Below are 25,684 nucleotides of genomic sequence, written 5' to 3'. Positions count from 1 at the left end.
TGACGATACCACTAGAGCACATTGATTAATTATTCATCGGCTATTGGATGAAAAAACATATGGTAATTCTGACTAGTCATCAGAGGAAACCCGCTACATTTTTCCTAATGCAGCAAGGGATCTTTTATACGAACCATCCACAGACAGGATAGCACATACCACAGCCTTTGAAATACCAGTCGTGATGCAGTGGCATTGATCCCAAACCGAACGCACATCAAGTGAACGCTTTACCACTGGGCTACGTCCCGCCCCCGTTAAAATAAAGAGAACAAAATGACGCCCGAATGAATTATTGCTTTTAATGCTGGTACAAGTATACACAAAAATCACAGACGTTAAATTAGAAGTCATCAATATTTACAATAGTAATAATTGTATAAATCAACAGAGACAAGAATAGGTATGAATCAATGCAGACACGAATGATGATTAACAGCGGTACTATATTAAATGGAATTTCTTGCACACCCGTTGCTGAGAACACGATGCATTATTTTCGATAACACGTGGGTTAACAATTTCCAGACGTACGACTGGCTGCCCCTAGGCGATGACCAGGTCATCGGTGCCATGCAGCCAATGAAAAACAACACGGTGGAAGTAGATTACACTGTAACGTATAGTTAATCTGACAATCATGTGTCTGTGACGCGTAAGTTAGCTACAAGTGCAACGGCTGTAAATAACATTTTGTCGAAAAAGATGTTAAAATTTGTTTAACCTGGGTTTTAATAGAATAATGCATTCATGTCCGTTACATACCATTCATCTCAAAACTCGTTGTTTAAAAACGTATCAAACTCGCTTTCGCTCGTTAGGTACATTTTAAAACAACTCGTTGTGAGATAAATGGTATCTAACGGCTACTCATGTATTATGTTCTATGTATGTTGTGGGCATTTGAACCCAATTCAAATGACATTTAGCACGGTTGCGTGTGAGAGAGAGAGAGAGAGAGAGAAGAAAGAGAGAGAGAGAGAGAGAGAGAGAGAGAGAGAGAGAGAGAGCGAGCGGGGGGGGGGGGGGGAGGGAGGGGAGACGAGACAGACAAAAAAAACCCCAGCAGTTTGTTTTGTTTAATGACACCACTAGATCACAAAGATTACCAGACGTTTAATAATTGGTAATTCAGTTAGTTTGTTTTGTTTAACAACACCACTAGAGCACATTGATTAATTCGTAATTCAGAGAAAACCTTTTTTTGTTTTTTCATTAGCAGCTAGGGATCTTTAATATGCCCTTTTTTCATTAGCAGGACAATACATACCACAACAATACAACACCAGTCGTGGGCACTGGTTACATTTATTTCCTTTCTGAAAAAGACAGGCACAGATCCATCGGGGGGGGGGGGGGGGATCGAGGGGGTCCGGTCCGTAGTTGCTCATGACGAAAATGTTTCTGAACTTTAATCCACAGCTGTGTACAACTTTCATTTAAGTAGATGCACGTAGACTCCCCCCACCCCCCACTCCCTTCCCACCTCATAACTTCCTGGATCTGTGATTAATAGCACTATAAATAGAGGATACTAAATGAGTTACCAGTTATTATCAAATTTATGTCCCTCGTGAAATAATTTTCATTTGTCACAAGCTTTAGCGAGTGACAACTGACAAGTATTTCACTCGTGACATAAATCTGATAACAACTTGTAACTCGTTTATTATCCTCTATATATTTTGGACACAGGTGGGATGAGATTTGAATAACTAGATAATCTATCCCAGATATGTCTTGAACATCACACTTTCAACTGACAATATTTAACATCCAAATGGTAACCAACAATTGTATTTCGGTCGTACTGGAATGTAAATTAGGTGCATGAATTTGCATGATACAGAAAAAATTATGTAATTCTTCACATTTGGCACAAGCTAGTTTACAGTCGCTTTTTCATTCAAGTTCACTCTATATTTCACTTAATTTTCTTGTAAACACAACATAGGCTCCAGCAGATAAATCGGGGAAAAAAACACCTTTTACTTTCAGTTTTCAGGCTCTGTATTACAGCTGAACCATGGCTTGAAATTAACACAGCAATGGGGTGAAAGTTTGCTGAAAATGCACAGTTTTCTGATAATCAGTTTTGCAAGCAGCTTTTGCTTTCCATCTTATTCTGGACAGTATTTCAGATATATCGGGTTATAATCTAGAAATGGGGCTCTATCAGATAATCACAAGCTTCAATCCACGTGTTGAAAAAAGTTACTATATAAATCTAATAATGATTCCTTCTCAGTATCGATTGCTTCTCACCCCACAGAATGAATTTCAAGCCCTGCTAACCAACCACTTGTTCTAAAGGTCATGTCGATTTATACTTTCCACCCATCAAAAATGTACCTACCCCACCCAGATATTTTTTACTGAAAAGTTGAGCAATATTTAATTTGATTTTCGTTAGACAGCAAAACATCCACTTGGTTATTACAAAACTATCCAAACAGCACAGAATTAAATTAATGATTAAATGTTCATGTTGTCGATATATTGTAATTTTAAGTTGAGTTATCTGGTTAGACAAGTTGTTAGAACAGCCAGAAAGAAAAAAGCAGTCCATTTTTCAGACCTAGCATTTCACCTGCTAAAATAAAATAAAAAAAGTCGCAGGTCATTTTTTTTTCAAAACCGACATATGTACGATCCTCTCATCTTCTGTTATGTCGAGGCTAAACTCGGGATTCTGTTATATCTTAATTTCATAAAGCTCTAAAATACATGCGGTCTTTTGTTCGACAGGCTGTATTTTTTTTCTAGCAGGACATCTCTCTTTTGGACTACCGGTACTATTTAAAAAAAAAAATAACAGCAAGCCGCAGATTACTTTCTATTTCGAACCCTGTAGAACAATATACTTGTCCATTTGTCCTGGGCATGCAGTGAAGATTTAGAGCCCAGGCTCCGTATTCATAAACGTACTTAAGTCAATGTATGATACTTATCGACATACTTAAAGCATGTATGTAAGTATCATACTTTGACTTAAGTACGTTTATGAATACGGAGCCTGGGGACCAATTCACAAAGCTCGCTTAAGAAACATAGCCATCATCATTGCAAGTCTTTTTGCCTTGCATTGCGAGATCGCAAAATAGCTAGAGTAGTGAATTAGGGACTAGTTTTCACAAAGTTCACTTAAGCAACATCGCATCTTACTAACAATTCTTTTAGCCTTGTATTGCGTGACTGCAAAATTAGCAAGAGTTTTGAGAATTAGACCCTTGTTTTCCAGCAGGACATATTTCTTTTGGCCTACTATTTAAAAATAAATAACAGCAAGACGCAGTTTACTAGTCCTGTAGAAAATATACTTGTCCATTTGTCCTGGGCATGCGGTCAAGATTTAATGTAGAGACCTGGGGACCAATTCACTAAGCTCGCTTAAAGCTGACTTAAGAAACATCGCCATCGTCATTGCCTTGCATTGTGAGCCTGCAAAATTAGCGAGTCTACTGAATTAGGGGTTCGTTTTCACAAAGTTCATTTAAGCAACATCGCATCTTAATAACAATTCTTTTAGCCTTGTATCGAGAATTAGACCCATGGTTGCAAAGTGAAATTTTTTAAGGTTACAACGATGGGTTTTCTTCACACATCAAGAATAGCTGCATCTGCCAGAAAGAAATTTTTGAGTATGGCGCTATGTAATTGGATGAAACCACAGTCAATAGGGGGTATGCAGTGGGGCCTCTCCCAGAAAGAAAATGGGTCAAGTTTAGAGTTAGGGTTAACAAATTTCATATAGTAATGATAAAGAGTAATTAATTTTGTCAAAAGATTAACTTTAAAAAAAGAAAAATCTGCTACGAAATTTGCATATGGCACCATACACGTTTTACCCTCTGGCAGAAGCCCTGACTAGGCATGCCACAAGCATGGTTTAAAATCTGCCAAAAATTTGGGTATGTTGCCATACCAGCTTTACTCTCTGGCAGAAACCCTCTATTAACTGATTGACAGCGTATATTCAATAATTAAGCGTTTCACAGGGGGCACAGTGGATTCAATTCTGAAATGCATGCGATTTCTGTCTGCTTTTTGGGTTTTTTTTATCAAAGAACAAGAACAGTATTTAGATGGCACTAAAATGTAAAATTCCAGAAAACCAATCTTCTGTTTTTTCATCTCCGTCAAAGCATTAAAACAGAGATGAGTTTCTAAGTCTTTGTGTTGTAGGACGATTCATGTTAAGGCCACTGCAGAGGGTCTCTTCAAGGTCACAGATACACGTATCAGCCGACAGATCAACTGCGAGATGTGGAGAGAAGAAACCCACTAAATGAGCAGACTGGGACCAGTTGATAAGCCTGACGAAGCAGAGAGAGAGCCTGATCTCGGAAACTGGAAATAAAATTAGAAAAAACCAGTTAAAGTTAAAGTTTGTTTTGTTTAATGACACCACTAGACCACATTTATTTACTAATCATCAGCTACTGGATGTCAAACATTTGGTAATTCTGACATATAGTTTTAAAGAGGAAATCCGCTACATTTTTCCATTAGCAGCAAGGGATTTTTTATAAGCACCATCCCACAGACAGGATAGCACATACCACGGTCTTTGATATATCAGTTGTGGTGTGATTGGGACGAAAAGAAAGAAAGAAAGAAATGTTTTATTTAACGACGCACTCAACACATTTTATTTATGGTTATATGGCGTCAGTGATTGGGACGGGGAAAAAAGCCTGAGAACAATTTACATTTTACAATGTACGAATATTTTAGTATTATCTCTTACATTATATAATCAAAAATAATTGTTAATTTTAAACAGAATAAAAGAATGAATAAATTTAATAATAATACGGTGTCACTAGAGCACACTGAAAAAGTTAAAGTTTGGTTTGTTTAACAATACCACAAGAGCACAATGATTAATCAATCATCAGCTATTGGATGTCAAACATTTGGTAATTATGACTACTAGTCATCACAGGAAACCCACTACATTTTTTTCTAATGCAACAATGGATTTTTTATATGCACTTTCCCATTGAAAAGAAAGCACATACCACGGCCATTGACCTGTTGTGGTGCACTGGTTGGAGCCACCGAGGTGGTTCGATCCTGCGACGCAGGCACCTCAAGCAAGCACTCGGCCGACTGAAATAAATCACCATTCCCAGAGAGATGGAGGAGTAGCCAACATTTCACTAATAAACTATCGGTTACTTTATACAAATAAAACATTAAATGTTAGTATCCAGAAGGTAAAGCTAAAAATAAAGCCATATACTATGGCTATATGTTAAAGAAGCAGTTTTTCAAGTAAGGTCATTATTGACTAGCTTGCTAATGATGCATCCTTTTAATGATTTACAGTAATTAATACCCCAGGGCCCCACTCCATGAAGCGATCTTTGCGCTAAGATCACCTTAAGTGCATACAGTAGTTATGCACTTCCGCCCCAGGGCCCCATTCCATGAAGCGATCTTTGCGCTGAGATCACCTTAAGTGCATACAGTAGTTATGCACTTACGCCCCAGGGCCCCACTCCATGAAGCGATCTTTGCGCTAAGATCACCGTAAGTGCATGCACTTACGCCCCAGGGCCCCACTCCACAAAGCGATCTTTGCGCTAAGATCACCTTAAGTGCATATAGTAGTTATGCACTTACGCCCCAGGGCCCCATTCCACTAAACATCGTAAGTTTTAAGTCTGCTACTTGCAGATATACTGGTTGTGTGTTTACATGTGTTTGGCGTCTTATTTCACGCAGAAAATTGCATCATACGAAAGATGGAGCATTTTAAAGAAAGAAAAAAAAATGAAATGTATGTATTTCCAACCATATCTGTTGTACTATAATAGTAATAAGAATCGTGGTTTATCGCAGACTGACGTTTACATGCAAAACTAGGCTTACGATGTTTTGTGAAACTGGGCCCTGGGTGTTAAAGCTGACATTTTTGTTTTAAGACTAGAGCACATTCACTGGTGTAGGAAGTGGGGGGTTATGTACCTCCTCCACCACTTTTCTTGATCCAAAAGCAGCAGCAATGGTTTATATATATATATCTGTGTGTGTATATGTGTATGTTTGTGTGCGATCCCCACCCCCACCACATTTTGGCACCTCCCTACGCCACACGTTCCAGCCAGTGCACCATGATTGGTATAGCAAAGGCTGTGGTATGTACTACCCTGTCTGTGGGATGGTGCATGTAAAAGATCCCTTGCTGCTAATCGAAAAGAGTAGCCCATGAAGGGGCAACAGTGGGTTTCCTATCTCAATCCTATCTGTGGTCCGTAACCATATGTCTGACGCCATATAACCGTAAATAAAATGTGTTGAGTTCGTTGTTAAATAAAACATTTCTTTCTTTTCTTTCCAACGCCACTGACATTGATTTATTGATCATCGCCTGTTGGATGTCGAAAATAAATTTGACAGTCTTAGGAGATGAAACCCACTACATCTGTCCATGAGTAGCAAGGGATCTTTTGTATGAATAGTCAAAGACAGGATAGCACATACCATGGCCTTTGACACACCAGTTGTGGGTGCACTGGCAAGAACGACACCTGGATGTTAGTACATGTGTTAGTGTTCATTCAGCATCCAATTACACTGCAGTATTGTGACCTCTGACCTCAGCAAGCATGGAGCTTTAGAGTGTGTACCACCAAATCAAACCCCATAGATGACAACAGTAACATAATATGTGGCTAAAATTCCTACATGCAGTGTATCAAGTGACATACATTTATACATGGATATAAATATTACCACCTCTCACCCTTAAAGTAAATCAGAAAACATTGGGGGGGGGGGGGGGGAGTTAAGCTGCTCATTTCAGAAAGAAAGAAATGTTTTATTTAACGACGCACTCAACACATTTTATTTATGGTTATATGGCGTCAGACATATGGTTAAGGACCACACAGATTTTGAGTGGAAACCCGCTGTCGCCACTACATGGGCTACTCTTTCCGATTAGCAGCAAGGGATCTTTTATTTGCACTTCCCACAGGCAGGATAGCACAAACCATGGCCTTTGTTGAACCAGTTATGGATCACTGGTCGGTGCAAGTGGTTTACACCTGCCCACTGAGCCTTTGCGGAGCACTCACTCAGGGTTTGGTGTCGATATCTGGATTAAAAATCCCATGCCTCGAGTGGAATCCGAACCCAGTACCTACCAGCCTGTTGATCGATGGCCTAACCACGACGCCACTGAGGCCGGTCTGCTCATTTCAGAGATAATGGGTATTGTCATGCTATTATTTGAAGCACAATGGTAGGTGGTATATTGACACTGGTGCAAATTAAACTACAGGAATTTACTGGCAGGACGTGTGGTATTTACTGCTCTATCAAAAGTTGTGTGCACCTTGAACTTTGACCCAGCAGAACAGGTCAGGTGACTAGGTCATAGGGCTTAACATGCACATTCAGAGCAAGCTGTTGTAACGCAAGCAAATATAGCAAACCAGCCGGATGTTATTTGGTTTTAGTACTACCTATAAGCCAATTAGTTATAAAGGAAGCTTATTTACTTCACTGAATTTGTCTCACATGCATGAAATGGTGACTGACTACCAGTCATTCACAGGCATCATCTGAATCTAAAAACCACAAGAATACATCATTGTGAAATGGTCCAGGTTTTCTGCCATAGGGTAAAACGGGTAGGGCGTCACACCCCAATTTTTTTTTTTTTTGCAAGATTTAATTTTTTGAAGTTAACCTTTTGTCAAACTTAATGACTCTTATTACTGTATGATTTTCTAAACCATAACTCTAAATCTAACCATTTTCTTTCTGGGAGAGGCCCCCCATACCCCGTCGACTGCAGTTGCATTCAGAACACACACTGTAAATATTTAATTCCATAGCGCCATACCCAAAAATGTCTTTCTGGCAGAAACACTGAAACCTTTACTTCAAGTTTATTCAATTTTTAAATTTCATAATTTAGGAATATTTTTCAAATTTCTTTACTGGTTTCCATAACCCTTAAAACAAAAAACAGATTTTCAGTGATTTTTCTGCAATCATGAACATAACATTACAATATTTTGTTGCAAATTTCCCTTTCTTATGTTCTTTTAACTGGAAAAAAAATCCAAACACTTTTAACCAGTCTATTTCTATGACATTCCATGATCCAACACCATATTTACAACTTTCCCGTCCTGGAAATCATGATATTTGCAAGACGTTTGCTTTGTTTAATGACACAACTAGAGCACATTGATTTATTAATCATTGGTTATTGGATGTCAAAACATTTGGTAATTTTGACAGTCTTAGAGAAGAAACCCGCTTCATTTTTCCATTAATAGCAAGGGATCTTTTATATGAGCCATCCCAAACAGGAGAGCACATACCACGTCCTTTGATATACCAGTCTGGCTGGAATGAGAAATAGCCCAATGAGTCCACTGACATGGATCGATCCCAGACTGACTGGGTTTTGTAAAATGACATGACTGCCAGGATTTCAATAACCCATATAAATCTTGTAATATACAGAAAATGGAGTCGAATTTGATTTTAATTTTAAGTTTTTGTGTTAAATCCAAATTTTAAAAAAACGAATCTGAATTTTAATCAAATTGTTTTGTTTTAAATTTGATTCTACCGTATACGCAAATATGTTCGCGAATAAAATATACCGCGAAAATCGCGAACACGTTGTTAGCTTCACGAATTTAATTACACGCGAACTTATTTCTGATTTGGTATATTATTTACCTTATAATATATAGTCTTATCTCTACACGCCCATCCCATATCAGAATCAAGCAGCCAGTGGTCCGCAAGGTCACGTGATTCTGTAAACCTGCCTGGTCACATGGAGTTGATCCAAATGACAACACACATTTGGGTGCAAGTCTGATGTTACATAATCTCAGTTTTGTTTGTAACCGTAAATGGAAGTTTGTGAGTATCACCAATAATGAAAAGTTATTTCTTATGATATTTGCATTTTTCAATGTTCTGAATCACATGTGCGTGTTCCATCGATAACATGACAATAGTCTTATCAGACATACATACAACATTGATGTCTCACTGGCTATCCAGAGATCGAGCCCGGGACAGACATGCATGAAACTCTAGTGGTATATGAGCATGTAAATAAATATTGGTAATGGTCTCGCTGACAGCATAGTGAACATGTCCAAGTATGTGCGTGAAATCGTCATTTAAAACAGTTTGGCAAATGAAATATGGGTAATTTATTTTTATTAGACAGTTGCGAAAATGTAAAATGAAAGCCTGATCGCGAATTATTTTAGCCGCGAAAATATTTGCGTATACGGTAAAAAATAAATTGTTTTATTTGAATCTAATTTTAATTTGTTTTAAAAAACTGATTTGAATTTTAATCAAATTGTTTTGTTTTAAATATGATTCTAATTTCAAAAAAAATAAAAACGAATATGAATTTTAATAATAATAATAATAAAAAAAAATTAATTCCAATTTCAATTTGTTTAAAAAAAACTAATATGAATTTTAAAGCCGCACGCCCTAGTTCCATCCAGCGAAAATAAATTATAATTTGGTTAATCTACAAACCTGTAACACACTTAGATCACGTTTTTATCAAATGGAGTGAAAAAGCAGGTTTTATATTGATAAATACCATGGGAATCCTCATGTCCCAATTGCTTGAAATAATTTTGAAAGTTAGTATTCTGATGTCACCGGTAGATGTCGCTCGAAGTACAACAATGCCGACGTCACGACAAATTTCACAGAGTGCACACAGACTTGGGGTGCGTTCCTTTCACCTCTCCTGGACATGTTCCAACTGTTCTGTCCTGGTTGTATCCCCTCTTCAGATATCGTAAGACTTAGCAAAATTATTGGTTTTAAGGGTTTGTAACGTTTTGTATTGAGACACTTACTTGTCGGAACTTTATTGTTACTGAAAATGTTCACGAACTGTGAAGAAAAATCTCACAAATGAACAACAAGCAAACGACAACAAATCGGATGTTGATTGCGCGAACCGTGCACGAGAAAACAAACCAGACCAAAATGATAACGGTCACGTGGTATACCAACGTCTGTGATGTTTACACAGGAAGATTCCCTCTAAAAACAGATTGGACCTTGCTTGCTTAACGGTTTTTTCTTGAGTGCGCGCGGCTTTTTAAGAAATACAAAAAATGCATTTCGTGGTTTTACAAACATCAGGATTACCAGGATTACCAAAAAGCACTTCAGGTGAATGGAAATGTGTATTCTAAATAATAAAATTTAAGTCAAGTGCAATTTTATTTGTGAAAAAAATGGGTTTAATAGCGAAAAAACAATGCCGTAATGGTTAACAACTAGCTGTAACTAGGGCGTGTCCCTTTAATCAAATTAGTTTGTTTTAAATATGATTCTACTTTCAATTTATTTCTAAAAACTAATTTGAATTTTAATCAATTTTTAGTTTTTTATTCAAATTTCAATTTGTTTTAAAAAACTAATTTCAATTTTAAACAATTTTGTTTGGTTTTAAATTTGATTCTAATTTCAAATTTTTTTTTTTTTTTACTATTTCAAATTTTAATATTCTAATTTCAATTTAAAAACATTAATAATTTTAATCCAATTTTTTAAATTTAAATTTTTTACCTGTTCTCGTGTGCATGGACAACATTCCAGCCACTGCTGAAAGAGCTGAATGTCGCCGCCGAAGACGACGTTGAAATACTTGACAAGCGACGTCAGTGTGAACATCATGCCGAGCACGGTGAAGATGACAACAAACATGTGGACGCTGTGAAGACGACTTCCTTCCTGGAAACAAACACAGACAATGCATTTCAATAGACTGAGGGGGTGGGTCATAGCCCAGTGGCAAAGCGCTCGCTTGATGCGCGGTCGGTTTGAGATCGATCCCCGTCAGTGGCCCCATTGGGCTCTTTCTGGCTCCATCTAGTGCTCCACAACTGTGTGATCCGTAACCACATGACTGATGCCATATAACCATAAATAAAATGTGTTGAGGGTGTATATAACCGAATCAAATCCCACAGACAACAATAGTAACATATGTGGCTAAAACTTCTACCTGCAGGGCAGCGTATCAATCAACATAAACGCCACAGATAATAAATACTACCACCCGTCACACTTAAAGTGTATGAGAAAAAATTGGGGGTAAAGCTGCTCGTTTCTGAGATAACGGGTAGCGTCTATGACTACCCTAGTTCCGCACAAAATTCAAGTACTTTTTTTTTTTACAGGTACCCCATACATGTTTCAAGCACAAGGCTACTTGACACAGTGATACTAGATGAAATAAAATTGCATATTTGTTTTACCCAGATGAAACTATTATTTTTTACAACCAACACACTCACATTTATAACCAATCACAGGACTTGTGGTGTTCACTTCTCTATCAAAAGTTGGGTGCACCTCGAACTTTGACCCAGCCGGAAGTTATTTGGTTTAGTACTACCTTGAGTGCATCGTTAAATACAATATTTTCTTCCTTCCTTCAAGAGACTGTCAAGAGACTGTCAAGAGACTGTCAAGAGACTCGCACTGCAGGGCTTAACCTACGGCCTCCACGAGTCCAAAATAGTTTAAGGAAGGAAGGAAATGTTTTATTTAACTATGCACTCAACACATATTTTATTTACGGTTATAGGACGTCAGACATATGGTTAAGGACCACACAGATAATGAGAGAGGAAACCCACTGTCGCCACATCATGGGCTACTCTTTTCGATTAGCAGTAAATGGTTTTTTATATGCACCATCCCACAAACAGGATAGTACATACCAAAGCCTTTGTTACAGCAGTTGCAGGGTTGAAAATTAGCAGTCGCCCAGTCGCCCATGGCAACCTTTATTGGCTAAGGGCGACTATGAATTTTACAAAGGTAGTCCATTGGACAACCTCCGATTTACAATCAAACTGCATAGGTTAAATCTTCTTTTCTGATACAGGTTTTAAGGCAACTGATGGAACATCCAAAGTAATCTGAACGACAAAACCGTAATACATGATCAGGTAGTATATCTGTCGAATGAGCGTTTGGCAAAATAGTGGAGGATTTCATGGATTTTTATCTAGTGCCTCGTCTATAGGAGGTCAGCCACTTCCAAGGAAATCCTTTACTGCCGATTTCATCTCTCTTGCATCACCACAAAGAGCACTGCCACTTTCAGACTAGTTTTACTGAAGCACGCACAGTTCCATGTTTAGTCTCTTGCGTCACCACAAAGAGCACTGCCACTTTCAGACTAGTTTTACTGAAGCACGCACAGTTCCATGTTTAGTCTCTTGCGTTACCACAAAGAGCACTGCCACTTTCAGACTAGTTTTACTAAAGCACGCACAGTTCCATGTTTAGTCTCTTGCGTCACCACAAAGAGCACTGCCACTTTCAGACTAGTTTTACTGAAGCACGCACAGTTCCATGTTTAGTCTCTTGCGTCACCACAAAGAGCACTGCCACTTTCAGACTAGTTTTACTAAAGCACGCAGTTCCATGTTTAGTCTCTTGCATCACCACAAAGAGCACTGCCACTTTCAGACTAGTTTTACTGAAGCACGCACAGTTCCATGTTTAGTCTCTTGCGTGACCACAAAGATCACTGCCACTTTCAGACTAGTTTTACTAAAGCACGCACAGTTCCATGTTTAGTCTCTTGCGTCACCACAAAGAGCACTGCCACTTTCAGACTAGTTTTACTGAAGCACGCACAGTTCCTTGTTTAGTCTCTTGCGTCACCACAAAGAGCACTGCCACTTTCAGACAAGTTTTACTAAAGCACGCAGTTCCATGTTTAGTCTCTTGCATCACCACAAAGAGCACTGCCACTTTCAGACTAGTTTTACTGAAGCACGCACAGTTCCATGTTTAGTCTCTTGCGTGACCACAAAGATCACTGCCACTTTCAGACTAGTTTTACTAAAGCACGCACAGTTCCATGTTTAGTCTCTTGCGTCACCACAAAGAGCACTGCCACTTTCAGACTAGTTTTACTGAAGCACGCAGTTCCATGTTTAGTCTCTTGCGTCACCACAAAGAGCACTGCCACTTTCAGACTAGTTTTACTAAAGCACGCAGTTCCATGTTTAGTCTCTTGCATCACCACAAAGAGCACTGCCACTTTCAGACTAGTTTTACTGAAGCACGCACAGTTCCATGTTTAGTCTCTTGCGTTACCACAAAGATCACTGCCACTTTCAGACTAGTTTTACTAAAGCACGCACAGTTCCATGTTTAGTCTCTTGCGTCACCACAAAGAGCACTGCCACTTTCAGACTAGTTTTACTGAAGCACGCAGTTCCATGTTTAGTCTCTTGCGTCACCACAAAGAGCACTGCCACTTTCAGACTAGTTTTACTAAAGCACGCAGTTCCATGTTTAGTCTCTTGCATCACCACAAAGAGCACTGCCACTTTCAGACTAGTTTTACTGAAGCACGCACAGTTCCATGTTTAGTCTCTTGCGTCACCACAAAGATCACTGCCACTTTCAGACTAGTTTTACTGAAGCACGCACAGTTCCATGTTTAGTCTCTTGCATCACCACAAAGATCACTGCCACTTTCAGACTAGTTTTACTAAAGCACGCAGTTCCATGTTTAGTCTCTTGCATCACCACAAAGAGCACTGCCACTTTCAGACTAGTTTTACTAAAGCACGCAGTTCCATGTTTAGTCTCTTGCATCACCACAAAGAGCACTGCCACTTTCAGACTAGTTTTACTGAAGCACGCACAGTTCCATGTTTAGTCTCTTGCGTCACCACAAAGATCACTGCCACTTTCAGACTAGTTTTACTGAAGCACGCACAGTTCCATGTTTAGTCTCTTGCATCACCACAAAGATCACTGCCACTTTCAGACTAGTTTTACTAAAGCACGCAGTTCCATGTTTAGTCTCTTGCATCACCACAAAGAGCACTGCCACTTTCAGACTAGTTTTACTGAAGCACGCACAGTTCCATGTTTAGTCTCTTGCGTCACCACAAAGATCACTGCCACTTTCAGACTAGTTTTACTGAAGCACGCACAGTTCCATGTTTAGTCTCTTGCGTCACCACAAAGAGCACTGCCACTTTCAGACTAGTTTTACTAAAGCACGCAGTTCCATGTTTAGTCTCTTGCGTCACCACAAAGAGCACTGCCACTTTCAGACTAGTTTTACTGAAGCACGCACAGTTCCATGTTTAGTCTCTTGCGTCACCACAAAGAGCACTGCCACTTTCAGACTAGTTTTACTGAAGCACGCACAGTTCCATGTTTAGTCTCTTGCGTCACCACAAAGAGCACTGCCACTTTCAGACTAGTTTTACTAAAGCACGCAGTTCCATGTTTAGTCTCTTGCGTCACCACAAAGAGCACTGCCACTTTCAGACTAGTTTTACTGAAGCACGCACAGTTCCATGTTTAGTCTCTTGCGTCACCACAAAGAGCACTGCCACTTTCAGACTAGTTTTACTGAAGCACGCACAGTTCCATGTTTAGTCTCTTGCGTCACCACAAAGAGCACTGCCACTTTCAGACTAGTTTTACTAAAGCACGCAGTTCCATGTTTAGTCTCTTGCGTCACCACAAAGAGCACTGCCACTTTCAGACTAGTTTTACTCAAGCACGCAGTTCCATGTTTAGTCTCTTGCGTCACCACAAAGAGCACTGCCACTTTCAGACTAGTTTTACTCAAGCACGCAGTTCCATGTTTAGTCTCTTGCGTCACCACAAAGAGCACTGCCACTTTCAGACTAGTTTTACTCAAGCACGCACAGTTCCATGTTTAGTCTCTTGCGTCACCACAAAGAGCACTGCCACTTTCAGACTAGTTTTACTCAAGCACGCACAGTTCCATGTTTAGTCTCTTGCGTCACCACAAAGAGCACTGCCACTTTCAGACTAGTTTTACTCAAGCACGCACAGTTCCATGTTTAGTCTCTTGCGTCACCACAAAGAGCACTGCCACTTTCAGACTAGTTTTACTAAAGCACGCAGTTCCATGTTTAGTCTCTTGCGTCACCACAAAGAGCACTGCCACTTTCAGACTAGTTTTACTCAAGCACGCAGTTCCATGTTTAGTCTCTTGCATCACCACAAAGAGCACTGCCACTTTCAGACTAGTTTTACTAAAGCACGCAGTTCCATGTTTAGTCTCTTGCATCACCACAAAGAGCACTGCCACTTTCAGACTAGTTTTACTGAAGCACGCACAGTTCCATGTTTAGTCTCTTGCATCACCACAAAGATCACTGCCACTTTCAGACTAGTTTTACTAAAGCACGCAGTTCCATGTTTAGTCTCTTGCATCACCACAAAGAGCACTGCCACTTTCAGACTAGTTTTACTGAAGCACGCACAGTTCCATGTTTAGTCTCTTGCGTCACCACAAAGATCACTGCCACTTTCAGACTAGTTTTACTGAAGCACGCACAGTTCCATGTTTAGTCTCTTGCGTCACCACAAAGAGCACTGCCACTTTCAGACTAGTTTTACTAAAGCACGCAGTTCCATGTTTAGTCTCTTGCGTCACCACAAAGAGCACTGCCACTTTCAGACTAGTTTTACTGAAGCACGCACAGTTCCATGTTTAGTCTCTTGCGTCACCACAAAGAGCACTGCCACTTTCAGACTAGTTTTACTGAAGCACGCACAGTTCCATGTTTAGTCTCTTGCGTCACCACAAAGAGCACTGCCACTTTCAGACTAGTTTTACTAAAGCACGCAGTTCCATGTTTAGTCTCTTGCGTCACCACAAAGAGCACTGCCACTTTCAGACTAGTTTTACTGAAGCACGCACAGTTCCATGTTTAGTCTCTTGCGTCACCACAAAGAGCACTGCCACTTTCAGACTAGTTTTACTGAAGCACGCACAGTTCCATGTTTAGTCTCTTGCGTCACCACAAAGAGCACTGCCACTTTCAGACTAGTTTTACTAAAGCACGCAGTTCCATGTTTAGTCTCTTGCGTCACCACAAAGAGCACTGCCACTTTCAGACTAGTTTTACTCAAGCACGCAGTTCCATGTTTAGTCTCTTGCGTCACCACAAAGAGCACTGCCACTTTCAGACTAGTTTTACTCAAGCACGCAGTTCCATGTTTAGTCTCTTGCGTCACCACAAAGAGCACTGCCACTTTCAGACTAGTTTTACTCAAGCACGCACAGTTCCATGTTTAGTCTCTTGCGTCACCACAAAGAGCACTGCCACTTTCAGACTAGTTTTACTCAAGCACGCACAGTTCCATGTTTAGTCTCTTGCGTCACCACAAAGAGCACTGCCACTTTCAGACTAGTTTTACTCAAGCACGCACAGTTCCATGTTTAGTCTCTTGCGTCACCACAAAGAGCACTGCCACTTTCAGACTAGTTTTACTAAAGCACGCAGTTCCATGTTTAGTCTCTTGCGTCACCACAAAGAGCACTGCCACTTTCAGACTAGTTTTACTCAAGCACGCAGTTCCATGTTTAGTCTCTTGCATCACCACAAAGAGCACTGCCACTTTCAGACTAGTTTTACTAAAGCACGCAGTTCCATGTTTAGTCTCTTGCATCACCACAAAGAGCACTGCCACTTTCAGACTAGTTTTACTGAAGCACGCACAGTTCCATGTTTAGTCTCTTGCGTCACCACAAAGATCACTGCCACTTTCAGACTAGTTTTACTGAAGCACGCACAGTTCCATGTTTAGTCTCTTGCATCACCACAAAGATCACTGCCACTTTCAGACTAGTTTTACTAAAGCACGCAGTTCCATGTTTAGTCTCTTGCATCACCACAAAGAGCACTGCCACTTTCAGACTAGTTTTACTGAAGCACGCACAGTTCCATGTTTAGTCTCTTGCGTCACCACAAAGATCACTGCCACTTTCAGACTAGTTTTACTGAAGCACGCACAGTTCCATGTTTAGTCTCTTGCGTCACCACAAAGAGCACTGCCACTTTCAGACTAGTTTTACTAAAGCACGCAGTTCCATGTTTAGTCTCTTGCGTCACCACAAAGAGCACTGCCACTTTCAGACTAGTTTTACTGAAGCACGCACAGTTCCATGTTTAGTCTCTTGCGTCACCACAAAGAGCACTGCCACTTTCAGACTAGTTTTACTGAAGCACGCACAGTTCCATGTTTAGTCTCTTGCGTCACCACAAAGAGCACTGCCACTTTCAGACTAGTTTTACTAAAGCACGCAGTTCCATGTTTAGTCTCTTGCGTCACCACAAAGAGCACTGCCACTTTCAGACTAGTTTTACTGAAGCACGCACAGTTCCATGTTTAGTCTCTTGCGTCACCACAAAGAGCACTGCCACTTTCAGACTAGTTTTACTAAAGCACGCAGTTCCATGTTTAGTCTCTTGCGTCACCACAAAGAGCACTGCCACTTTCAGACTAGTTTTACTCAAGCACGCAGTTCCATGTTTAGTCTCTTGCGTCACCACAAAGAGCACTGCCACTTTCAGACTAGTTTTACTCAAGCACGCAGTTCCATGTTTAGTCTCTTGCGTCACCACAAAGAGCACTGCCACTTTCAGACTAGTTTTACTCAAGCACGCACAGTTCCATGTTTAGTCTCTTGCGTCACCACAAAGAGCACTGCCACTTTCAGACTAGTTTTACTCAAGCACGCACAGTTCCATGTTTAGTCTCTTGCGTCACCACAAAGAGCACTGCCACTTTCAGACTAGTTTTACTCAAGCACGCACAGTTCCATGTTTAGTCTCTTGCGTCACCACAAAGAGCACTGCCACTTTCAGACTAGTTTTACTCAAGCACGCACAGTTCCATGTTTAGTCTCTTGTCACCACAAAGAGCACTGCCACTTTCAGACTAGTTTTACTCAAGCACGCACAGTTCCATGTTTAGTCTCTTGCGTCACCACAGAGCACTGCCACTTTCAGACTAGTTTTACTGAAGCACGCACAGTTCCATGTTTAGTCTCTTGCGTCACCACAAGAGCACTGCCACTTTCAGACTAGTTTTACTGAAGCACGCACAGTTCCATGTTTAGTCTCTTGCGTCACCACAAAGAGCACTGCCACTTTCAGACTAGTTTTACTGAAGCACGCACAGTTCCATGTTTAGTCTCTTGCGTCACCACAAAGAGCACTGCCACTTTCAGACTAGTTTTACTGAAGCACGCACAGTTCCATGTTTAGTCTCTTGCGTCACCACAAAGAGCACTGCCACTTTCAGACTAGTTTTACTCAAGCACGCACAGTTCCATGTTTAGTCTCTTGTGTCACCACAAAGAGCACTGCCACTTTCAGACTAGTTTTACTCAAGCACGCACAGTTCCATGTTTAGTCTCTTGCGTCACCACAAAGAGCACTGCCACTTTCAGACTAGTTTTACTAAAGCACGCAGTTCCATGTTTAGTCTCTTGCGTCACCACAAAGAGCACTGCCACTTTCAGACTAGTTTTACTGAAGCACGCACAGTTCCATGTTTAGTCTCTTGCGTCACCACAAAGAGCACTGCCACTTTCAGACTAGTTTTACTCAAGCACGCACAGTTCCATGTTTAGTCTCTTGCGTCACCACAAAGAGCACTGCCACTTTCAGACTAGTTTTACTCAAGCACGCACAGTTCCATGTTTAGTCTCTTGCGTCACCACAAAGAGCACTGCCACTTTCAGACTAGTTTTACTAAAGCACGCAGTTCCATGTTTAGTCTCTTGCGTCACCACAAAGAGCACTGCCACTTTCAGACTAGTTTTACTGAAGCACGCACAGTTCCATGTTTAGTCTCTTGCGTCACCACAAAGAGCACTGCCATTTTCAGACTAGTTTTACTGAAGCACGCACAGTTCCATGTTTAGTCTCTTGCGTCACCACAAAGAGCACTGCCACTTTCAGACTAGTTTTACTGAAGCACGCACAGTTCCATGTTTAGTCTCTTGCGTCACCACAAAGAGCACTGCCACTTTCAGACTAGTTTTACTGAAGCACGCACAGTTCCATGTTTAGTCTCTTGCGTCACCACAAAGAGCACTGCCATTTTCAGACTAGTTTTACTGAAGCACGCACAGTTCCATGTTCAGTCTCTTGCTTTTGGTACTGCAATATCTTTTACTACAGAGACAATGGAAGTCGAACTGCACACCCCGACTGTTCTAGCATTTTGTCTTCACCCCTTGTATTAAAAATGAGATTTAATCTCTATAATTTAATGGTAATTTGTTAAGAAACCTTTTTATTTACACTGGATATGGTTTTCAAAAAATGTTATTTGAGTTGGTATGGGTTTAAAACTTTATACCATGTTTTTATATGCATTTTAGCTTTATTCATTATGAAGTTAAGTGCCAATTAATCGATTTCCTTTTGACACAAACAGACTATATACGGTGAGCACAAAGTACATATTTAACAAAGAACATTCTAGTTTTAATTTTGGCTGTGCAGTTAAATTGCAATGTGATAATTGGAGGGCTAGTTGAATTTGAGCAAGATTTTTCTTCAACTGGCCCTGCTGGCGACCTTGGTTTTTATGTTAATTTTCAACCCTGCAATTGTAGAGCACTGGCTGGAATGCGAAATAGCCCAATGGGCCAAAATATTGGATTTGAGCATTCGAGATTAAAAGTCGACCCGGACCCGAGTACCCGACACTTACACCAGATAATAATGAGACTACGGAATAAAGTAAAATAGTATTTTGCATCTTAATTCCAGCGCTGAACATGGATGCCAAATCATGTCATTGCATTGCATTTAGAAACTGGTTGAAACGTTCAGTATTATGATGGACGGGTGGACAGCCAGATTAAAAAGAGAAACTAGCCGTGATCCTATAATTATTGTGTTAACGTGTACTGCTGATTAGTTACTACTGAAATTAATGCAGGGCCATTGCCGTCGTTGAGATATAAATTGACGTTGGTAGAGATCATCACCGATGGCACAGTTGTCATCGGTAAAGCTGCTCAACAATGGCAAAAATGTATACACCTAGATCCGTGTTCATAAAGGTACTTAAGTCAATGTATTTAAATACAGTAAAATCTCATTGGGTTGAACTCAGAAGGGTCGGATACACTGCAACACTCAAAGCAAACACAGCAACACTCAAAGCAAACACAAAGTCCCAAGTTACACTTACACCTTGTTGACCGAATGATTGGGTCGAACTACCTGATGGGTCGAACACTTTCTCGAGCCGAAGGGATTCAACTGTACTTAAAGAACATAGATAAATATCATACTTTGACTTAAGTATATTTATGAATACGGAGCCTGCTGTACATATTTAACATTTTCACATCTGAAATATTTCTACATACAACAAAATAACCTTTCAGTCATGTTTATTTGCTGCAAATGTCACTTTAAATTTTAAAAAAAGTTGCTATAGGCAGGCTGCAAATTGTTTTACTCATAGCAATTAATTTAAAAATTGCTGTGGGAAACAAATTCTTACGTTCGAGGCCTGTTAATGTCCAACATAGTCTCACTTGTATAGGTACTAGAGTCCTGTGAACGAGTCCTGTGAACGAGTCCTGTGAACGAGTCCTGTAAACACACTCTGGTCTTGCTAGACGCTGCCCATGTCGGAGTACTCGTGGGCACTCTAGCTCAACCACTACATTTTTAAAATATACAAACCTGTAACACATCAGCATAAAGTTACAGAGTGAAACCAGAGTCTGCGACGTTGATAGGGAAAATACAAACACAGGGGGGGAAAAAAGAAAAAAGTTTGTTTTGTTTAACAACACTATTAGAGCATATTGATTTATTAATCATCGGCTATTGGATGTCAAACATATGGTCATTTTGACAGTCATAGAGGAAACTTGCTATATTTTTCCATTAGTAGCAAGGTATCTTTTATATGCACCATCCCACAAACAGGATAGCACATACCACGGCATTCGATATACCAGTCGTGGTGCACTGGCTTTAATGAGAAATAGCTCAATGGGCCCACCGACAGGCATCGATCCCATACTGACCGCGCATCAAGCGAGTGCTTTACCACTGGGCTATGTACTGCCCACAAACACAGGAAGACATCTTTCAAATGTACAAACCTGTAACACATATGGATAAAGTTACAACAGAGTAAAACAAGAGTGTGACATTTAAAAAGGTCAATATGCGTTAAAAATAGAGCTCATCTACATAACCATTACTTCTCAGATAAACATGCATTTTTAACAATTATAAAAATGTAGTTTGTGGTATTATAAACACCAAGATGATCAGAAACACTTTGGACATACAGAAATGGATAATCTAAACAATAATAAAATTAAAAAATGTTTTATTTAACGACGCACTCAACACATTTTATTTACGGTTATATGGCATCAGATATATGGTTACGGACCACACAGATATTGAGAGAGGAAACCCGCTGTTGCCACTTCATGTGCTACTCTTTTCAATTAGCAGCAAGGGATCTTTTATATGCACCATCCCACAGACAGGCTAGTACATACCACAGTCTTTGATACACCAGTCATAGTGCACTGGCTGTAACGAGAAATAGCCCAATGGGCCCACCGACAGCTGTCACTAGGGTTGTACACATCATGAATACGACGTGACAAACACGAATATTTCTCCCATCCCTAGCCATGCAAGACAGACCCATTTCAAGACGTCAGCCCATGCAGAATAAATCTGTCTTGCATAGGCTATGTTGTCACTGAATTTAACATTGGGAGTAGTACGGTGTTGGTAATATATGACGTCATATCAATGCGAGTTGGTTAGTTTTCATATCGATATTTTGTTATTAAAACCTTCATTATAAAAGCAATCTTGTTACTTGTTAAATTTTATTCAACACATGAAACAGATGCAGCAAATATGATAGTGTAGTTTGTATAAAATAATGGTTTATTTATCAAATGGGTGGGAGAAAAAGACTCCATCATATGTGGTCATGTGGGATAGAAAAAGTACACCCGAAGTGGTCGAAATTTCCACATATGATGGAGTCTTTTAGTATTCAGGTCCATCAGTATAAAAGTGAAAATGTTTTGCAGAAAGGAAGGACAGTTTTTTTTTTTTTTTTTTTGGGGGGGGGGGGGGTGTTTGGTTTTTTAAAAGTCAAAACTTATTAATAATGGATGTGTCTATTGTCTGGTCCAGAATCATGTTCTTTTTAAGGAACACTAACCTATTTACATTTTCACACGCAAGTGAAGCTCTCTGTGCTGTTACCACGAACGTGCGTTTTTAGAATGATGAAAAATGCATTTTGGGGCATTACAAAAACCTGGATGACCAAAACCACTTCAGGTGTACGAAAATTAATATTCTACATAATAAAATGTTAAGTACTTCTAATTTAAATTATCAAAACCGGATTTAATAGTGAGAAATATGTTGTAGTGTTTAAAAACTAGGATTTGTTACTTTAAATGCGTGTCAAACATTGACGTGCTCAGTAAATTCTGACCCATGTGTTTTGCTGTGAGGTAACCTTCGTAATGTATACCTACCGGATATGCATTATGCGTAGTCCACCCGAGGCTGTATGCAACGATGAGGAAAATCATCAACGCCACGTAAATAATAAACGTAAATAGTGTCAGGTTGTAGAACTTGATTACCTGAAGAAACAAAATATAAATCTCAAGATTGTGAAATTTAAAAAAAAGAAAACGTTTTTTAAAAATTAATTTGTCATGAATTAGGGGTGCAGAAATGGAAAATATTTAACTAGCCCGCCCAACCAGAACCAACTAAATTTTACTAGACTAGTCCGCCAGTCTATAGAACAATATATTATAATATACAGTGTCTTCACTTCAAATGAAATATATAGATATATTGACAAAACATTATTAATAACACTTGGTAAGTGATCAACATCACATGTGAAATGAAATCAAAAAGACAGATAGACCGTTGGACTGGTAGTTTTTAAATCGTCTGTAGGAATTTTTACTTGCATTTGGCGAGTGGGCGAGTATTTTCTGCAGCCCTGTGAATGAATAAATGGATTCATCAATGGATTGTTGAGTAGATAGATGGATAGATGGATGAATTTGTGAATGGATAGATGAATCAATGAACTGGTGAATGAATAGATGGATGGATGAATGAATCAATGGACTTTTCGCACCTTTGTTTTTGCTTCGTACACAATAAATAAAATATATCAAACAGTAATTTTTTGATATATATTAGACAAAAGGTACTTTTTATTGCTTTCATCTTTTAAAACTTAAAGATAATATTTTGTTCAGAATTATGAAATGTTTTTTTAAAATACCAACCCGTAAACATCATCTGCTTATTATAGAAATTTGAAGGGGTCAAGGTTAGTAGACCAGTTTTTATTTTAATGTGGCGAAGCATTGTAATAATATAGCTGAATTTGAATGACGTTAGTATTCCAATGACGTCACTTTGCATCTCCTTACAATAACTATAAACTGAATACATGACATTTCCGTTTTAAGAATGCTGGAAAAATTCAAATGCAAAACTGCTATTTAACCTTTTTTGTTTGAACATTACTAATGCACCTGAAGATAATCTTGTGATAAAAAAGTGTGTACCTTTTACAAAATATGGATTTCAAGTGAAATTACGGTAAGATATGTTATATTTATTGTGAACAAAGCCAAAACAAGGGTGCCAAGAGTGACTGTCATCAACCTCTGGTAAAGATGACAGACGAGAATCTCACCGATGTTTTGCGTCGGCTGATACTGGCCCGAGCCGCAGCGCTGCCTGTTATCACCATCTGTAACATCAAAGAAAACAATAGAAGACAGAAAGGAAAGGAATGTTAAACAACAACTCAGTACATTTGAAACTATGGATACTTGTTTCCAACATATCGTTATTTCAACACATGGTTAAGAGAGAGAGAGAGAGAGAGAGACAGACGCAGAGGGAGTGAGGTAGAAAGATGGGAAAGAGAGAGAAAGAGGGAGAAATAGGACAGAGAGAGAGAAAAAATGGGAGGGAGAGAAAAACAGAGGGAGTGAAAGAGAAATAGAGAGGGAGAGATAAAGAGGGAGTGAGTGAGAGTGAGAGAGAGGGTGAGAGTGAAAGAATGAGGTAGGGAGACACACAAAGAAAGAGAGAGAGAGAATGAGTGAGGGTGAGAGTGAAAGAATGACGGAGGGAGAGACACAGAGACAGAGAGAGATAGAGACATAGAGAGAGTGAGGCCTTTTTTTGTTTATTAACCTTGACAAAGTCAATTTATACATACAATCAAACATCATTTCAAGGTCAAGATCTAATTTGAACTACTACAATGAGATATCAACAGTTTACTGCATATATAATTTAAACATCCATGTGTGGCGGCGAAGGAGAAGAAGATGACGATGAGAACTTACAAATATTCCAGCCAAGATGCCCGCTCCGTAGCAGTTCGTTCTGGTGAAAAGGATGTGAAAGTTCTCGTTGTTCTCCATCATAGGAACCAGCAGCACTTCTAATATTCCTGGAAAACGTCAAACATAATGCACGGATATTCCTGGAAAACGTCAAACATAATGTACTGATATTCCTGGAAAACGTCAAACATAATGCACCGAATTTACGAAGCCGGTTTTTCTTAAATGCGGGTGTTTAAGCATTGTAACTGTATGTAGTTACATGTGTTTAAGACCTAAACAGGCTTTGTAAATTCGGCCCAATGTCTTTCCTGATACAAGGTATGTCTTCTAATACTCCAAAAATCTACATTGAAGTGAAAATTTAATCCATGTAGGCCTATTATTAGGACACTGATGATGTAGTTTGAAGGCCTCGACTATATTCATCATTTACTGGCCAGTCCAGGTGAAATGTTTTTTAAGTACTTTTTTCATCTATGTATTAATAAAATAAAATGAAATGAAATAAAAATAAAATAACATGGTTCGAATTTCATCATGGCACCAACAGGAATTGCCGTAGGTGCCCTCCTTACTTGCCATTATGCCCCTAAAATCTTACGGCGTCGACGGCAAGAAAAGTGCTGTTCTGCCTTATCTGGTTTGCTATCAAAAGAAAGAAAGAAATGTTTTATTTAACGACGCACTCAACACATTTTATTTATGGTTATATAGTGTCAGACATATGGTTAAGGACCACACAGATTTTGAGAGGAAACCCGCTGTCGCCACATAGGCTACTCTTTTACGACAGGCAGCAAGGGATCTTTTATTTGCGCTTCCCGCAGGCAGGATAGCACAAACCATGGCCTTTGTTGAACCAGTTATGGATCACTGTCGGTGCAAGTGGTTTACACCTACCCATTGAGCCTTGCGGAGCACTCACTCAGGGTTTGGAGTCGGTATCTGAATTAAAAATCCCATGCCTCGACTGGGATCTGAACCCAGTACCTACCAGCCTGTAGACCAATGGCCTGCCACCGAGGCCGGTCAACGGCAAGACAAGTGCTGTTCTGCCTTACCTGATTTTCTATCGTGCCCTTTGGATTATTTTTTTAAAACCCAGCATTTTATTATTTATAAATGAGACAAAATCTAACATGAAAAATTACATCTGTCAAAGTCTGGCTACTTGTTGACACACGAAGGGACAGGTCAGTTATACCAGGTTGTAAAACAAAATGTGACGAAAATGCCCATAACAATAACGTTATTTACAGCATTTTAAGTTGACAACATTTATAAATATATTCTTTGTGACTTACATATTAGTGATTTTAAATATCATATTAACCAATATATCTTTTCGACTTGGCAGGTAGTACTAAACCAAATAACTTCCGGCTGGGTCAAAGTTGGAGGTGCACCCAACTT

General features: G+C 39.5%; 1 protein-coding gene across 5 annotated transcripts in view; it reads right to left on the bottom strand.

The window, feature by feature from the left end:
• Positions 1-286: 286 nt before the first annotated feature.
• The window catches only part of LOC121377796, a 31,093-nt gene continuing 5,695 nt past the window's right edge, over positions 287-25,684 (bottom strand). For 3 of the 5 annotated variants that reach the window (XM_041505891.1, XM_041505895.1, XM_041505892.1), the window contains exons 3-7: positions 24,269-24,375; positions 23,605-23,661; positions 22,409-22,519; positions 10,600-10,764; positions 287-4,350 (exon numbers count right to left, since the gene is read on the bottom strand). In XM_041505891.1, coding sequence (XP_041361825.1) covers positions 4,285-4,350; positions 10,600-10,764; positions 22,409-22,519; positions 23,605-23,661; positions 24,269-24,375 — 506 coding nt within the window. In that variant the 3' untranslated portion in view covers positions 287-4,284. Of the gene's footprint in view, positions 4,351-7,514; positions 7,584-10,599; positions 10,765-22,408; positions 22,520-23,604; positions 23,662-24,268; positions 24,376-25,684 lie in introns of all 5 variants that reach the window. The other 2 variants (XM_041505893.1, XM_041505894.1) reach the window with 2 other exon arrangements.

This window comes from Gigantopelta aegis, chromosome 7 (genome assembly GCF_016097555.1).
Source record: "Gigantopelta aegis isolate Gae_Host chromosome 7, Gae_host_genome, whole genome shotgun sequence".
Taxonomy (NCBI): Eukaryota; Metazoa; Mollusca; class Gastropoda; order Neomphalida; family Peltospiridae; genus Gigantopelta; species Gigantopelta aegis.
The sequence above is the reverse complement of the archived record's forward strand: the minus strand, read 5'-3'. Positions and strand labels throughout refer to the sequence as shown.